The sequence below is a fragment of the Sebastes umbrosus genome, chromosome 14, assembly GCF_015220745.1.
Source record: "Sebastes umbrosus isolate fSebUmb1 chromosome 14, fSebUmb1.pri, whole genome shotgun sequence".
Lineage (NCBI taxonomy): Eukaryota > Metazoa > Chordata > Actinopteri > Perciformes > Sebastidae > Sebastes > Sebastes umbrosus.
Window position 1 is genome coordinate 29,978,966 of NC_051282.1, and position 18,522 is coordinate 29,997,487.

The 18,522-nt window shown below is 42.3% G+C and overlaps 1 protein-coding gene and 2 non-coding genes across 3 annotated transcripts; all 3 read left to right on the top strand.

Moving 5' to 3' along the window:
• Positions 1–21: 21 nt before the first annotated feature.
• On the top strand, positions 22–18,275 carry LOC119501411 (transportin-2-like). The gene is made up of 25 exons (XM_037791730.1): positions 22–167; positions 3,407–3,506; positions 3,965–4,040; positions 4,650–4,799; positions 5,093–5,199; positions 6,390–6,523; positions 6,975–7,056; positions 7,252–7,374; positions 7,629–7,747; positions 8,593–8,653; positions 9,212–9,383; positions 10,289–10,441; positions 11,575–11,800; positions 11,991–12,162; positions 12,730–12,816; positions 13,339–13,446; positions 13,534–13,692; positions 13,776–13,863; positions 13,985–14,083; positions 14,709–14,804; positions 14,899–14,974; positions 15,168–15,267; positions 15,469–15,543; positions 16,555–16,704; positions 16,888–18,275. Exons 2-24 carry the CDS (start codon positions 3,408–3,410, stop codon positions 16,660–16,662), a joined length of 2,670 nt encoding a protein of 889 aa, XP_037647658.1. The 5' UTR covers positions 22–167; position 3,407; the 3' UTR covers positions 16,663–16,704; positions 16,888–18,275.
• Positions 3,228–3,295, top strand: LOC119502588. The gene has a single exon (XR_005210111.1). It is a non-coding gene; the product is annotated as a small nucleolar RNA SNORD41 (small nucleolar RNA).
• On the top strand, positions 6,581–6,649 carry LOC119502587. Its single transcript, XR_005210110.1, has one exon. It is a non-coding gene; the product is annotated as a small nucleolar RNA SNORD41 (small nucleolar RNA).
• Positions 18,276–18,522: the final 247 nt, after the last annotated feature.

The following is an 18,522-nucleotide window of genomic DNA, read 5'->3' on the forward strand; positions in this document are numbered from 1 at the left end:
TGCGGAGATCTCGCGAGATTAGTGCGATGTGTACTGAGACGGAAGCCTCCATAGGTCAGTTTCAACCCGGCGTGTTCATTTGAACAAGAAGAAGCTGCTGAGAGCAGCGGGAGGAGAGAGAGGGCCAGAACCAGAACACGAACCAGAACACAACCTTCAACTCTATAGTACGTACAGTATCAAGTACTGCTGTACTTTGACAAACCCATTTAGACACGTATTAAACCGATCAGACCGCCTCATCGGGTAAGATGTTCAGAGAGAGAAACAATATATCAAAGTTAATGTAGCATTAGCATGGCTAGTAGCATTAGCTTTATAAATTCAGGCGGCTTAGCGGCGAGCTAGCAACAACGTGTTCACCACGTTAATACATAGTACTAACCGTTAAAGAGGAGTTAATGATGGAGCGAATACCAACGTTAATGTAGCATTAGCACGGCTAGTAGCATTAGTATTAGCATGGCTGCTAGCATTAGCATGACTGTTAGCATTAGCATGGGTTTTAGTATTAGCATGGCTGTTAGCATTAGCATGGCTGTTAGCATTAGCATTAACATTAGCATGGCTGTTAGCATTAGCATGGTTGTTAGCATTAGCATGGTTGTTAGCATTAGCATGGTTGTTAGCATTAGCATGGCTGTTAGCATTAGCATGGCTGTTAGCATTAGCATTAGCATTAGCATGGCTGTTAGCATTAGCATGGTTGTTAGCATTAGCATGGTTGTTAGCATTAGCATGGCTGTTAGCATTAGCATGGCTGTTAGCATTAGCATGGCTGTTAGCATTAGTCAGTTACAAACTCAGGCGGATTAGCGGCTAGCTAACTAGCTAACTCCAGCTAACACAACGTGTTCACCAAGTTTTCTACATATTACTAACTGTTAGAGATGATTTAACTGTTCTGCCTTACGGGACAGAGTATATGTTAATATTATATATAGTTATGAGTTAGTTAATGGCTGTATTTATGGTAGTATATGGAGGTTATTTGTCTGTTTTCCTCGCCGGGCACGTTGTGAGCAGCCGGCCTGCAGCTGCTCTGTCGACCAGGCCCGAGCAAAGAAGACAACTGTGGTAGCATCAGATCAACTAGTTAATATACAGGCATCTTTAATGATGCGTCACCAACAGATTAGTTAAACAATGATGGATGTTATGAGTAAACTAACTATTCCAGTGAGTTGTAGTTGATTAAACCATAGCTAGGAGTTTTGGCTAACTAACACTCCCGTGTGTCTCATACAAAGTGCCTTAATAAATCAGTATTTTTGTAAACTACAGATTTCTTTAAGGCACTTTGTGTGAGACACACAAGGCCATGAGGGAGGCAGAGCTCTTAACACCTCACAACAACAATTATATTGTACATAAATTAAGGTAATAAATAAAATAATACACTCTAATATATATAAAACATGTACAACTAATAGTTAGAAACAACTCATGTGTATGTAATTATCCATGAAAATCCAAATTAATGACAGATGGATCAAACTAAACCTCCTTTATGTTCCTAGCTAGCTATCTATGTTGGCCCTGCTGCTGCAGAGCTCACTAACTTCAATTCACCACAACTTTTCTCTGACCAGCCACAACGAACACGACCCTCTCCTAAATAAATGGCAAGTTTTAGTGCCATCTGTGTTGTACAAACACAGTGTTTTAAATGTGAACAAGAAGTATTGAGACACTAAAGAAGCGTTTGTGTAAATTATACCAGCAGAGTGGGGGTTGGGAGGATTAACTTGGAGCGGATAAACCGGGTCACAGAGATTTCAGCTGGTCATGTTCTCTAATGTCCTGTTTTTTTGTGTGTGTGTGCCTCAATAAGATTTACAATCACAATTTTAGGTGTTAGGTACGGAGGACAACCGCTTATCTTATCTCTTAAATTAGCCCATACCTAACTCTAGTGGGCCTCTGACTGACCAAAACCACAACCATGTGCACATTTAGCCTTCCTGCAGACACCCTGAGGCTTATTCCCCCTTTTTTCTCAACCATTTGGTACACTAAATAGATAGTAAGTAGTGTCTGCAAATGACAACCGCTTTTTGCGTTTCTTATCTCTTAAATTAGCCCATACCTTAACTCTAGTGGGCCCCTGACTGCTTTGAACCAAGACCATGTGCACCTTTAGCCTTCCTCTAGATACCCTGAGGCTTATTCCCCTTTCTTCCTCGACCATTTGGTACACTAAATAGATAGTAAGTAGTGTCCGCAAATGTTTACATGACTTTTCAGAGCCCTATTATGGCCCCTTTTTTTTGTAGTCTTCGTACAGGACCATGAAATAATATGGTTACTGAAGATATGCTGAGTGAAGAAAGGAAGTTAGACGCGCTTCAACCGTTTATCTTATCTCTTAAATTAGCCCCTACCTTAAACTTTAGTGGGCCCCTGACTGCCTTAAACCATGTGCACCATAGCCTTCCCCCAGATACCCTGAGGCTTATTCCCCTTTCTCCCTCAACCATTTGGTAAACTGCCTGACTAAGTAAATAGATACTAAGTAGTGTCTTCAAATGACTACTGCTTTTTGCGTTTATCTTATCTCTTAAATTAGCCCATACCATAACGCTAGTGGGCCCCTGACTGCCTGAACCAAGACCATGTGCACCTTTAGCCTTCCTCCAGATACCCTGAGGCTTATTCCCCTTTCTTCCTCAACCATTTGGTACGCTGCCTGACTAAAACGATAGTAAGTAGTGTCTGCAAATGTTTACATAACTTTTCAGAGCCCTATTATGGCCCCTTTTTTTTGTAGTCTCCGCACAGGACCATGACATGTGGTTACTGAAGATATGTTGAGTGAAGAAAGGAAGTTAGACGCGCTTCAACCGCTTCACAAGGAATCCTGTCCGGTGCTCACAGTATAGGGTAAATCTTGTAACAGAGACCAGGTCCAAAGCACACTGGAGCCCACAGATTTAAGGCAATCAACTTTATTAGAAGACTAACGTTTCCATGCCAACCACGTCTTCATCAGAGTCAAACCGATCTGAGACTCACATCCTCTGAAATAACCTCCCCTAGTTGGGAACTGAGTCAGCATAGGCTGAAAAACAATCGGTTAAACAATCATACATCATATAATAATAATAAAAAGAGAAGTAAATATATAAATAGCTGTTTTAATGCACTACTGGTGGTGGAAACGCTCAGCTTCATATTATGCTCTGTACATTGTGTCCTCTTACACTGCTTTCCTCACCATGTGGGCTTTGGAGATGATGCATCATAAACATCTGACTGTCAGTGATGGTGTTTGTATTCATACTGTCTGATCCAGAGACCACTCGCTTACCTATTTCTATTCTATTATATCTATGTATGTTATAGGAATACACTGGAAAACATTTATAGAACTAAATTAATATTAATTTTTGTGTTGGTTTTCCAGGATGGAGTGGCAGCCAGATGAGCAGGGACTCCAGCAGGTCCTCCAACTGCTCAAAGACTCGCAATCGCCCAACACAGTCACGCAGAGAGCAGTCCAACAAGTATCCTTGACTAAAGAAGGACATGTGTAACTTTTAGTGCTAGTGCAAAAGGCTTTTGTTCCGTGTTAATTTATTGTCACTACTGTCATGTTATCAAGTTACAAGTGTTATCCACATGTTGGGGATTTTACTGTAGTGGCCCAGAGAACACCTTTATTTATTAGAGTTGTTATAAAAAAACAAATATTTTTGGCCGATGGAAAATCTATTTGGGTGAGTCACCCGTAAATATTGGATATGTTTAAAACACTGGTAATCCCATGGAGAGGAATACGACTTTTTGTTTGTTTTTGTTTTTTTAAATATTGGATATGTTTAAAACACTTGTAGTCCCATGGAGAGGAATGTCTTTTTGTTGGTTTTCTGTTGTCAAACTTGTTACTTGGCATAGAGTTCAATAGTTATAGTTGCTTAATTTGGAAGCTCAAAGTGAAAATGGTCCTTAACTCCTGTACTAGAAACTTGAACAACTCAACCAATTCCCCGACTTCAACAACTATCTCATCTTTGTTCTCACACGACTCAAAACTGAAGGTGAGTAGTCCGATGTTTGTTTTCCTCTTTCAGCCATTTATAACACGCCCAGATCATTGATCCACAATAATCAAAGTTCCTCCTGTACTCCCCCTAAACTAAAAAAAAAACAACTTTAAATTTACAAACCTTCTAAAAGAATGTAATAAAAAAAAATGCCACAAGTTAGCTGTATCTATACCTCATTGACTGCTCATAAAAACTGAATAAGATGTATGTGTGTCTTCAACATGGAGTTGGACTTTTAAGTCCGTTTTGCATCTGGACATGATGAAAAACCCAGCTCATTGATTTACAATGATACCTAATGTTCCTATATTTTCTGATCCAGATTTGCATAATCTCTGATCCCAATCAGTTGCTTGTCCCGAGTCCAGGTAGAACTGGTATCTGGATTGGAAAGGGATGGATTGGTGTATCTATACTGGTTATCAGGATACATTTGAATTGTATAAAAAAAAAAAAAACACACCCTAAAAACACGTAAAATCAGGGACCGTTTATTCATTATCGTAACAGCCATGTTCCAAATACAGACATTATTTGTTAACTAATTGTTTTTCTCTCAACTTATTTGTTCCTTTTCTTCCACCTACTTCCTCTCCCCAGACGAGCCGACTCGCTCTCTAAGCGGTCTGATACTGAAGAACAATGTCAAGGCCCACTACCAGAACTTCCCCCCAACTGTTGCTGAGTTCATCAAGCAGGAATGTCTCAACAACATCGGCGACCCCTCGCCGCTCATTCGTGCCACAATTGGTGAGTTTTTTGTGCTTTGTGGGCGTTCTGTCAGCGTGTGGCGTCGTTAATTATTTTTGTGGGCTAGCTTCCCTCCACACATCCAATACACCTAGTACTCCTCCCCTGCTTTTTCATTCTGTCAGCCTCTGGAGATGATGCATAAATTAAAAACACCTGATTGCCTGTGAAGGTTTTTGTATTCATACTGTCTGATCCAGAGCTGCTGCAAAGGCAACCGCTCACGGTCCCCGTTAATTATACATCACTATCTGACGTCTGGTATTTTCTGCCTTTCTCTCTCGCTCCTCCAGGCATCCTGATCACTACTATTGCCTCCAAGGGAGAGCTGCAAACATGGCCCGAACTGCTGCCCCAGCTCTGCAACCTGCTCAACTCAGACGACTACAACACCTGCGAGGTCTGCACTTACCCCATTATGCCCTTGTTTTTTTTATGCTATAAAAATCAAGGCTGTCACTTTTCTTTTAAGGCATTTTCTTCATTAAACCTTCTCAGGTTATAGGTTTGTATATAGCTATACTAGGAATGGCATTTGCCCCACCCTAGCAGTGTGCAGCAGATCGTTTTAAAAGAAACGGCAGTACTCCAAATGATTTTAAATTTCTTTTTTTATGATATTGACATGTAAAGGCAGAGGTCAGTGTGAATTGATGTTTTCTTTTGTTCATAATGTTAAGTGTTTTTAAAACATTTAAGTGGCATTGGGAGTCTTAATTATTTTTCAAACATCACTTGGGAGAGCAGCAGTCCTCTTGAAAGACTGAGTATCTTCAACATGGAGTTGGACTTTTGAGTCCGTCTTGCATCTGGACATGATGAGAAACCCAGCTCATTGATTCACAATGATACCTAATGTTCCTATATTTTCTGATCCAGATTTAACAAAGCTCTGTGCTAGGATGTAGCTCAGTAGTGGTCTTTTTCTCTCAATCTCTATACATTTTTTGACGTTGTCAGTTCACACTTCAGAGACTCAAACGCATACCGCATATAAAAAATACCCGTCATGAGTAGGGGTGTCACGATACAAGAAATTTAGTAGTCAAGTAGTGAAATTCCCTGATTCGCATGCCGTTTTCTCGCTAAATACAAAATTTTACACAAGTATATTTGAACACATAACGTTATAATTTACCTTCGCCCAATAGTAATTTGTTACTGAATATAGCTCGATATAATGTAACTCAATGGAACCTTCATATGTTAGCTGTTAGCGCTGTTATTTAGCTAAGCAGGACTATGCTAACGTCGCTTAACACAAATTTGTTGTTCACAATCTAGCACTATCAGGGAAATTTCCGATGGACCCCGAAACACTGTTAGTCCGAGTACCATCACGTTTTTCAGAATTGGCATCGATCTATAATCGAAGTATCGGTTCTTGTGACACCTCTAATCGTGAGAAAGATCTATTATTTGAGAAAAGTTTTGCATTTGTGACTACCATAAATTCTTTCCGCTGAAAAGTGACGTCTGTTCAGTGCACTCAGTACTTTTATGTTCTGATGCAGTCTCACTCTCTCCTCTGTGTCCCTGTATGTTGCGTTTTTTGATTTGACAGCCTCTCTGTGTATGTCCGTGTCTCAGGGCTCGTTTGGAGCACTGCAGAAGATCTGCGAGGACTCGTCGGAGCTGCTGGACAGTGACGCTCTGAACAGGCCGCTCAACATTATGATACCAAAGTTCCTCCAGTTCTTCAAGCACTGCAGCCCCAAGATTAGGTACTAGGAGAGAGAAACACACTCAACTCTGATTGTTGTTAGACATTCATCATTCATCTGGACGTGATGCACAATATAACAGCTGACTGACAGTGAAGGTGTTCGTATTCATACTGTCTGATCCAGATGATGTGATCTTACTTCCTCACACTAATGTACGACTTAAATTAAATTAATTGCTAATGGGATTCAATTAGAAAAGTTCTCACTACAATATTTGTGGCCAAAACACAAATAAATGCACTACAATAAGCACTGTGCAGGGGGAGGCGTTGGCTTTTTAAATGCATTTTTGCATACTCATTTTAAAAATGTTTTAGCAAAACAAAGTGGGACAAAGCCAGATGTTGCTGCTGTTGTTATAGGCTGTTAAACGTTATGCATTTTGTCACACTCTTTCATCACTAATCCACCTCTCTGTTGTTCCACTGGCTTCATCAATGTGCTGCAGGTCCCACGCCATCGCCTGTGTGAACCAGTTCATAATTGGCAGAGCCCAGGCCCTGATGGACAACATTGACACCTTCATAGAGGTGAGCTGTGTGTTTTGACCACTGAAGTAAATCAGATTGTATTGCTGTGTTTGAATAGCAGACCAGAGAGATAGTTTGTTTTTTAAATGGTCTTTGTCCACCCATTTTGTTGTTCATCCCCATCGTGCTTTATTTTTTAACCTCCTTTTTTATATATCATTTCTTTCCTGTGTTATTTCTCCTCTCCCCTACTAGAGCCTGTTTGCGCTGGCAGCAGATGAGGACTCTGAGGTTCGAAAGAACGTGTGCCGAGCCCTGGTCATGTTGCTGGAGGTCCGCATCGACCGCCTCATCCCCCACATGCACAGCATCATCCAGGTAAGTTTTGCTCAATCAGCTGTGGACCTCTTGTAGATGTGGGAGAACATTTAGACCACATTCGTCTTGCATCTGGACATGATGACAAACCCAGCTCATTGATTCACAATGATACCTAATGTTCCTATATTTTCTGATCCAGATTTAAGAAGGCTTTGTGTTAGGATGTTGCACAGTAGTGGTATTTTTAATTTTTTGACGTTGTCAGCTCACACTTTCCGGTCTCAAACACGTACTTTGCTCGTGTCCTGCAGTACATGCTGCAGAGAACCCAGGACCCCGATGAGAACGTGGCTCTGGAGGCCTGCGAGTTTTGGCTGACTTTAGCAGAGCAACCCATCTGTAAGGAGATGCTGTCTGGACACCTTGTGCAGTGAGTAGTATAATAACTACTGTTGCTGTAATGTGTGTTCTGTGTTGATGACGCCAGATGACTTAAACAATCAGCATGAACCTCTGTCAATATATTACATGTCTGTGCTGTGTGTTTTTATACTGTGAAAGATTTAAAGAGTTAAATTATTGTTATACCATCTATAGATTTTATTGAACGCTCAGTTCTTTGTAGGGCTTTTTATGAGGGCTAGATTTATGAAGAACTTTGTGCTCTTGTAAACAATTTAATCATAAAGACATTAGTTGTATAGATAAGAATGATAATGACACAGCAAAAACAAGACATTTGGGTGGTTCGCCAACATCGCCGCAGAACCCTCGCACTGAGGACAGTCCGCCCCAGTTGACAGTCGCGCCGGGAGCCCCATCCCTACCCGCAGAGAGAGAGGGCGCACCGAGCACCACGGTCCAGGCGAGGGGTGCTGCAAAGCTCAAGGCCCGGAGCCGAGAGCCAGTCGCTGCGCCCTCGCCTAGACCTCGCTAAGTCGAATCCCCTTGGCAGACTGCGTCAACCCCATTGGTTGAAAAATATTTTTAGTTCATTATGAAACTGCGGCGGACCATATTTGACTACGTTAATGTGGTCGAAATCATCACTGAAACTCAGGCCAATGGAATGCCAGATATTCTATAAGAAGGAATAATTGAATCATCGTATTGAACAGCCAAATCTGTGCCGAATCAAAAAATTCTGCTTCGGGTACAGCCCTAGTTCTTCGATCATTAATACAGAATCATTCAAGTTTCTCATCAACTTGTACCTGAGTTTCTCCGGCTGTTTTAACCAAGCAAAGTATCCTCCATCTCCCCCGCTTGATACAGACTCACACCTATCTTGGTAAATGGGATGAAGTATTCAGAGATCGACATCATACTACTAAAGGTGAGCTCTCTCTTTGGTCTTGAGCTGTTTTACAAAACTATCTCATACAGAAATATGCCCTCATATTGTGAATTGATGTTCATAATGTTCAGTGTTTTAAAACATTTAAGTGACGCTGTATGAAATATTGGGAATGTAATCATTTTTCAAACATAATTTGGGAGAGCAGCAGTCGTCTTAACAGAACATGGAGTTTGACCTTTAGGTCCGTCTTGCATCTGGACATGATGAAAAACCCAGCTCATTGATTCACAATGATACCTAATGTTCCTATATTTTCTGATCCAGATTTACCAAGGCTCTGTGCTAGGCTGTTGCTCAATAGTGGTGTTTTTCTCTCAATCTCTACTTTTTTTTGTCATATTTTCATCTTTTCACACTTCGGAGTATTGACCATTGTGAGAGAGATCTTTTGACTAAGAAAAGTTTGGCATTTGTGATTAAAATAAATAAATCCTGACTCAAAATCCCAAAACAACGACTACACTAAGGTGCATTCTGTATCTTTGAAAGTACATATGATGATGCAGCTGAAGTAAAATGTGTGTGTTTGTCCAGGGTGACGTGGAGGAGGACGAGGCCGTACCTGATAGCGATCAGGACATCAAACCACGTTTCCACAAGTCGCGCACGGTCACCCTGCAGCACGAAGGAGGGGAGGGTGAGGAGGGCGAGGACAATGAAGACGACGATGACGATGATGACGACACGCTGTCAGACTGGAACCTGCGTAAGTGATGGAGAAACGCTGTTAGAGAGACTCCCCAAAATGTGGAAAGGGGCATTCTAGTGATATGCAAAGGATGCCAGATGGATTAAGACTAGGGCTGTCAAGTTAGCGCGATGAAGTGTTAACGCAAATTCATTTTAACGCGACTAATTTCTTTAACGTATTAACGCAATCAATTTTCCCACAAGTTTCCCCTCTACAGACATGCCCACTTTATGATAATCACATGCAGTTTGGGGCAAGTCATAGTCAAATCAGCACACTGACACACTGACAGCTGTTGTTGCCTGTTGGGCTGCAGTTTGCCATGTTATGATTTGAGCATATATTTTATGCTAAATGCAGTACCTGTGAGGGTTTCTGGACAATATCTGTCATTGTTTTGTGTTGTTAATTGACTTTATCAGAGATCCCACAGGTTAGCTGTATCTATACCTCATTGACTGCTCATAAAAACTGAATAAGATGTATGAGTGTCTTCAACATGGAGTTGGACTTTTAAGTCTGTCTTGCATCTGGACATGATGAAAAACCCAGCTCATTGATTCACAATGATACCTAATGTTCCTATATTTTCTGATCCAGATTTGCATAATCTCTGAACACTTTCCACTTTAGGATATTTTAATCGATTGACAACCCTAGTTCAGACCCTAACCAAATGAACAATAGCCCATCATCTCCAGTCTTCCATGCCTCTCTCTGCAGGTTGTTTATTGATTTCAATAAAAGTAGAAGTGTTGGTATTTCATAAATATTTTCACTGGAGTGGAAACTTTTGGTTTGGAAAGCTCAAGATGTCAAATACAGTTAGTTTTTAGAAAAATTAAAACATCTTCTGCTGTGCATGTTGGGGGGGTTTAAGAGTGGATGTAATTGGGCTTTTTTCTTTCTTTTGGATGTAGGAAAGTGTTCCGCCGCAGCGCTGGACGTGCTCGCCAACGTGTTCCGCGACGATCTGCTGCCCCACCTCCTGCCGCTCCTGAAAGGCCTGCTCTTCCACCCCGACTGGGTCATCAAGGAGTCTGGCATCCTGGTGCTGGGGGCCATCGCTGAGGGTAAGACTCCCAGGAACTACAGATTGTTATTAGAGAATCCCACAAGTTAGCCGTATTTAAACCTTATTGACTGCTCATAAAAACTGAATAAGATGTATGAGTGTCTTCAACATGGAGTTGGACTTTTAAGTCCGTCTTGCATCTGGACATGATGAAAAACCCAGCTCATTGATTCACAATGATACCTAATGTTCCTATATTTTCTGATCCAGATTTGCATAATCTCTGAACAAATATTACCACTTTAGGATTAAAAAGTGAAGTGAAGTCTCGGTACAGATGTTGTTGCCGGACGGTGCTGAGAGGCCATAACGAGTGACCACTACATATTCCACTGACCCAGTTAAAATCTACTAATGGGATGTAGCCTAATTGGATTAATTTAAGCAAATATTGCTTTTTCTAAACTGATATAAGAACAATTCAAAGCTTCCAACAGTCCCACTCATTGGCACTTAGGGTTATGCTTTGAAAAGAACTAGTTTGTACAATGTGTATAATCCGACTTAGTTGGAGGGTTAAAGTGTTTATAGGTGTTCCAAACAGTGACTATCGAAGGCAGCGTGAAATGTCGGCTGTCATGGAGAGGGGGGTAGACGCGATATTGTTTAAATGTGTGGATGACAGTTCAAATCCTGTAGAGTGTAAGGTCCACACAGCTGACCAATCACCACATGAACTGGGTGTGAAGGTTGGATTGTCTGTTTCGTAAAATGACTAAAATTGTCAGACACTGACGGTCTAATCCGATGTTGGAAAGGAGCGGGGGTTCCAAAGCTACTCAACCATCCGACAAACGGTTCTGATTATATGTATAGGCCTACTAGGTTTTGTATAATCAACACACTTAGGCTGTCTGTTGCAGTTAGGGATCTAGTTCAGAATGCTCATGTGCAGCTCAGTACCCATCAGTACCGAGCTCATCATAAAACACGATGAAAATCTATTTTTACAAACAAAAACTTGTTAGAATTCAACTAACAAGAACACAAAAACTGTCAGCTAATTCATATTTGCATCATTTGAGTTTGTTCAGGAGGATGTTTGCTCTAAATTATTAACTGCAGAAGATAAAATCTGTGATTATTCTCCTTTTTAATAACTTCTCCTTCGCTCCTCTCTCCGTGCCTCAGGCTGCATGCAGGGCATGGTGGCCTACCTGCCAGAGCTGATTCCCCACCTCATCGCGTGTCTATGTGACAAAAAGGCCCTGGTGCGCTCCATCGCCTGCTGGACCCTGAGTCGCTATGCACATTGGGTGGTCTCCCAGCCCCCCGACTCTTACCTCAAACCCCTCATGACGGAGCTCCTGAAACGCATCCTGGACGGCAACAAGAGGGTGCAAGAGGCCGCCTGCAGGTGAGCAGCGTCAGCCTCCTCCTCCTCCGTATGTGGATATGATGAAACACCCAGCTCATTGATTAACAATGATACACTTTGTTCCCATATTGTTGTCTGATCCACATCCTGCATGCATCATCCCTAGACTGGAAAAACTAGATCTATAGATCAAATATTGACATTGTCGTCCATCTCTGTTTTGTCTCAGTGCGTTTGCGACCCTGGAGGAGGAGGCGTGCACGGAGCTGGTGCCCTACCTGAGCTTCATCCTGGACACACTGGTGTTTGCCTTTGGGAAGTACCAGCACAAGAATCTGCTCATTCTCTACGATGCCATAGGAACTCTGGCAGACTCAGTGGGTCACCACCTCAATCAGCCTGTAAGTGCACTCATGGAAGATCAGTGTTTACATATTTCTTTTAAAATAAGTTTGATAGTTTGTTTTTGCCCCTAATTGAGCCTTAGCTAATAGAATGACACAAAATTAAATTTAAATCATAGACTGTGTATAAGGAGTGGACGTAGTCACCGTGACATCACCCGTTGATTTGTGGACTGCCCTAGAAAAAAGCCCTAGACATATACACTGCGTTAACTATTTACCAGAGGTAAAATTCACACGGAGCATTTTGCTAAAAGGAAACTAAAATAGCTTACAGTAGATTATGCTATACAAGTGTAGCTCAGACAGACGGCCAGATGCTGCTCTGGGTCAAGAGGACCCCAGTAGTTGGTCCTCAGCCTGAATGAATGTATTCAAACCTTTTATTAAAAGTGTTTCGCAATTTTGCAAATATTTGACTGAAATATTCGTAGGCTAATATTTTGTTTATTCATCACGACCCCGGTGTGTAAAGTCCTTTACTTTACCTTTAATCAAATGTGTTTGTCGAAGACTTTAAATGGAGGAGAAACCCTGATCGCACCACTTTATATTGTTTCTCAGGAGTACATTCAGAAGTTGATGCCCCCCCTTATTGCCAAGTGGAACGAGCTGAAAGACGAAGACAAGGATCTCTTCCCACTACTGGAGGTGAGAAGTTGATTTTTAAATCAATACTTGGCATTATAGCTGATTTTTATGACCCATGGTTTGTCTTATTTAAATCAAACATTACAGCAGTGGTGGTTACAGACACACCTGGCGTAGGTCGGCACTCTACTGGTCTACAAATGGTTCATTGAGAACACGTGCCCAGTATCTGGATATGATGAAACACCCAGCTCATTGACACACAATGATACATTTTGTTCCTATATTTTCTGATCCAGATGTAGCAAACCTCACATTGCGCTAGGTGGCACAGTTGAGTGTTTGCCATCTCGATTCTAGCAGGTTTACATGCGTGCAAGCTTGCGTGCAAGCTTGCGTGCCTGACCCGTGTTGGGTTTAGATCATGTCTGAGTTTTTTATATAATCTCTTTCATAGAAAATAATCTTTGCTGTATGGGGTGTCTCTGCTTTTATATAATTAGGATTAATAATTATGGCGTACAGCCCAGACAACACACGGTACATATCTGTGTTTTTACAAGTCATCTTTGTGTCCTCCAGTGTCTGTCGTCGGTAGCCACCGCCCTGCAGAGTGGGTTTCTGCCTTACTGTGAGCCCGTCTACCAGCGCTGTGTCACACTAGTCCAGAAGACGCTAGCTCAGGCTATGGTGAGAATGCAAACAAAATGTATGCGTTGTGTATTTAGTGGTCTGTTGTCAGAGGTGCAGAAGGGATAATGGAACTTGTCTGTACAGATGTACAACCAGCATCCAGACCAGTATGAGGCCCCTGACAAGGATTTTATGATCGTGGCCTTGGATCTGCTGAGCGGCCTGGCTGAGGGTCTGGGGGAGCACGTGGAGCAGCTAGTGGCCCGCTCCAACATCATGACCCTGCTTTTCCAGTGCATGCAGGTATGATGGAGTAGTTTATCTACATATTGTTCTGGATGTGAATAACATGTATTTAACACTAAGGGGTCTGGTTTGTGTTGCAGGATACGATGCCCGAGGTGAGGCAAAGCTCCTTCGCTCTGCTGGGCGATCTAACCAAGGCGTGCTTCCTTCATGTTAAACCCTGCATTGGTGAGTGTCACACGTCCTCTACTATCTGGCTACCCAGTCGTAGATGGTCCGATGTCTTTAATGAGGGATTAGGAGGTTCTGTTTGTATTGTAACCAGTGTGTGTTCATGTCCTCCCTCCAGCTGAGTTCATGCCCATCCTGGGGCTCAACCTGAACCCGGAGTTTATCTCAGTGTGTAACAACGCCACCTGGGCCATCGGAGAGATCTCCATGCAAATGGGTGAGAAAGCAGGTCGCACTTATTGTTGAACTGTCTGGCTACTTACCGTGCAGCTTATGTATTCGGTCAAGCATGTGTGTGCATCTGTCTGTATGTCCTCTGCTAATCTGTAATACCACTGGACCCATCAGCCTAATATTGCTCATGTTTTCCCAGTATCTGGATATGATGAAACACCCAGCTCATTGACACACAATGATACATTTTGTTCCTATATTTTCTGATCCAGATATGGCACACCTCACGTTGCGCTAGGTGGCACAGTTGAGCAAAGTCAAAGGAGATTTTTCTGTCAGACATGTTAAGATATGCCTCGTTGTTTTTATAGAAATTACTAAAAGAATTACCCAAATGCCAAACAATTATTTTAGTTAGTCACCAACACGTGTTGATTCCTCTTTAACAATGTGACCGCTGTTGTAGTGATTGAATACATCCTGTTAAACATGGAAATGTAGGTTTCTAGTTACAAAAAAACATATTAACAAACAAAAGCAATCAATAGATTAAAAAAAACATCACAAGAAACCTATTTTGCCCAGACCACTTTGTATTCGCAGTAATCAAGTCGTCATGTGTTTTTGAATCTATTTGAACTGTGTATTCTTGACGTTTTTTGTTTTAGGTGCAGAGATGCAGCCGTATGTCGGCATGGTTCTGCCACACCTGGTGGAGATCATCAACAGACCCAACACACCCAAGACTTTGCTGGAAAACACAGGTACACACAAAGTCATACACGCACTGTACACGTTGGGACGGGCGTTTGAAACGTGGGAGTTAAAGTGACATTTCTTTGGTCTCCCTGTGTGCAGCCATTACGATCGGCAGACTGGGTTACGTCTGTCCACAGGAAGTTGCACCACAGCTGCAGCAATTCATCAGACCATGGTGAGATTATTTACCGTCCTGATATCATGAAATACCCATCTCGTTGATTTAAGAGATGTATTCTTTCTGTAGGGACACAGCGTCTTTGCGTGATTGGAAATAAATTAGATTTGAGCTTATAAAGACCTGCAGCACCTGATTCGATGAATTAATATATTCCACTTTTGTATCCCGTCACTGTGCCTCTCCCCAGGTGCACATCGTTGAGGAATATCCGAGATAACGAGGAGAAGGACTCGGCCTTCAGGGGAATCTGTGTGATGATCGGCGTCAACCCTGCAGGAGTGGTGCAGGTGAGGTGATGTTCGGTAAAGCTGTTGAGGCCTCGGGGTGGTGTTCTAAGTTAGTCTGGAAATGATGAAACACCCAGCTCATTGATACCTAGTGATACATTTTGTTCCTATATTTTCTGATCCAGAATCACACTTTTCACCCTGTGTGCCTCATTCATATGAGCTCTGGATATACTAATAACAAGCCCCCTCTCTTTCCAGGATTTCATTTTCTTCTGTGACGCCGTGGCGTCCTGGGTCAACCCCAAGGACGACCTGAGAGACATGTTTTATAAGGTGAGTGTCTCCAGGAAAACAAACACCGTATCACTTATCCCATCCTGTCAGACACATTGATGAATGGGCCTTACCTTGTTTTAGATAACTAACGTCAATACAATGTTCCCTCCCTCCCCGTGTGTAGCGCCGGCTCGCCACACTCCGTGATGATCACTTATCAGACATTCGAAATCTGATTATATGGTGTGGATGATTTTTTTGTGTCTGAGAAGTGTGCGCAGAGCTCGCTGTTCGGGGAGGGAGAGCAGTTGTTCGTAAACACAAAACTAGCCGATGTATGACTCTGCATGTAGAGAGCTGAGGCCCTGGTCAGACAGAGCGTGTTTTAGCGGCCTTAATTGTTTTCAATGAGAGTGAAGCTTTTTGCGCGCTGCTTTTGCGTTGCTGAGCTGAAAGTGATCTTTTGACAGTATATTGACATACCAGCAACATTACTACAGTTTCGATGTCTAGACATCTGTAGAATATGTCAGACATGAAAGAAAGTAAATATTTATTTTTAAATCAACCCTTTCTGCTTCCTTTTCTCAAGCTTTTTAACTGTGGCCAGAATTCCTTCATTTGTTAACACAAGGCTTTTATTCTGAAATATTTGCAGGACAGTGTTGTAGAACATGCACCGACTTGCACGGCTCCATGAATGGTTAAAGTACGGGGTTTTAATTGTGTGTTATTACTATTATTTACAAATTACCACACGCTTCTTAACCTTTTTCTGTCTTAAATACATATAAATGATATTTATAATAAACTGAAATGGCCATTATGAACAGAAAACACACACGCGCGCGAGACACGCAGCAGTTCAGCGAGGGAGCCATTCGGCAGTTGCCTAGCAGCAATAAAAAAAAAAAAGACGCGCAAACTGAAAAAGAAAACGCTCCGTCTGATCAAGGCCACAAAAAAAGCAATGCAGTGCGCCTCATGTTTTCCACCTGCAGAACGCGCTCCGTGTGATCAGGGCCTTACTCGGCCTCCATGATTGTTTTTCTTGTCTTCTTTTCCCAGATCTTGCACGGCTTCAAGGACCAGGTCGGGGAGGAGAACTGGCAGCAGTTCTCTGAGCAGTTCCCCCCTCTGTTGAAGGAGCGCCTGTCGGCCTGCTACGGTGTCTAACCCAGCCTCCTCCTTTGTCCACACAGGACACCAACCTGTTAGGTATGTCCCGCAGACGTACAGACCACCTTCTGGAGATGATGAAAACACCCAGCTCATTGATAACAATGATACATTTTGTTCCTATATTTTCTGATCCAGAATCACACTTTGACCATGTGAGCTCTCATGTAATGTGATTTTAATGTTTCTCTTCTCTTGTTCCTGTGTTTGTGTTTCTCCCAGGTTAATGTAGGGGAGGGGTTACTGGGGAACTCATTGCACTGCCCAGACGGTGGGGGAGAAACGAGAGCTGGAGGGATGTGACTGGCATTGAGCCTCCACTCAGCGGACGGCCCCCTTTCCCCCCGCGCCCTGTGTGTCTCTCTGAGGGAGGGATGGGAGGGTGGGAGGAGGGTGGTGGGTGTGGGAGGGTAAACTGGGGATATACATATACCTCTCGGATTAAACGCCTCACTAAATCCAACACACTCAAAAGAGTGACTTTCGCCAACAGCACCGCAGGGATCCTAGATAGGCGAGGACTAAACGGGGGGAGGCTGGCTTTGACCGCCCCCCCTTTCCTCTATTTTGATTATTCTGTTAAAGATAGGCGACGGCTGGGAGGGGGAGGGGCGGGTGTGGGGGCGGCAGATAGGTACATTAAAAAAGGAATTATCTGAACCAGCATAGGGTGCCACAGTCCCAAAACACCACAATGCACGTAGACTGTTTTAAACAGCCGCGTGCCAGAGGCTAAACAAACAAACAAAAAAAAGACGCTTTTACTATGTAACAATGCAGGAAATGTGCACAAATCATTTGCACCTTTTACGGCGAAATTGCATAAACCATTTGGTGTGCATAAACATGGTTTCTTATTCTCTTTTCACATTTAGCTGAATTTAATTTCCTTCCTCCACCCCCCCCCCCTTCGGTTACTGAATTCCTCCCGAATCATCTTTTTTCCCCCCCTCTCATTTGAGGTAAAAAAACAGAAAGTAGGTCTGTCCTCTTAAGGTTTTTACCACCGCAGTACCAAGTTATTGCATGGCATATGATCACCTCTTTAAATGAAGCATGTTTAAGTGAATGTCTGTCTTGTTGCTTACATTAATTGTCAGTAAGGGGAGGCTGCCATAATTCGAAGCGGTCAGGTGCTTGGTTCGTTTGTCCTCCCATTCATACGTGTCGTCCTAATCAATTAGTTTAATGGAGGCTGTGTGTGTGTGTGTGTGTGTGTGTGCGTGTGTGAGAAGACCAACTATAGGTAGATAAATGCAGGAATCAGCTTCACTTCAAATACTGTAGGTAAGTCGAGAATCCTTTTTTTGCTGCTGCTGCTTCGTTTTAAGAGACTTTACAAAAAAAAACGGACTCAATGAGAGCGATAAGACATCACCAAGAATGAATTGGTTCTTACTGATATAAATGCACTTTTTTTTGTAAGAAATTTCAAATACAGTAATAATATACTGATCTAGTTTCTTTTTCTTTTTGATAAGTGATTTTAGGACTGTTAACGGCTTGCTAAAAAGTAAGCATTATGATGATAATGTTAAGCAATGGTAAAAAAAAAAAAATGACTAGGTAAGACTTGAGGCCTCTTAACATAGTTTTATATAATGTAGCTCCTCCTGAAAATGGATTGAATAGGATTCAAGAAGAGGGAGACATCTTTAATTACAGTATTTTTGGATCCACGTCCCCAGTGCACCTGTCCATCCATATCTGTTTCTGAGTGTTTCCCACCAAAGCTTTTTTTTTTTTTTTTTTTGGGCTGCTCTCGCCATCGAGGCTTCTCCCGGTTCATGATCATTGCATGCTTTTCAATGAGTCTTGCTCCTTTTTTTTTTTTTAGTCATTTTTATAACAGGTCCA

Excerpts from the sequence above, each read along its gene's own strand:
- LOC119501411 (XM_037791730.1), top strand. The coding sequence starts at position 3,408 with ATGGAGTGGCAGCCAGATGAGCAGGGACTCCAGCAGGTCCTCCAACTG. Across the intron at positions 11,801-11,990 it reads GTGCAAGAGGCCGCCTGCAG|TGCGTTTGCGACCCTGGAGG; the intron begins GTGAGCAGCGTC and ends GTTTTGTCTCAG. Across the intron at positions 14,975-15,167 it reads CAGCAATTCATCAGACCATG|GTGCACATCGTTGAGGAATA; the intron begins GTGAGATTATTT and ends GCCTCTCCCCAG.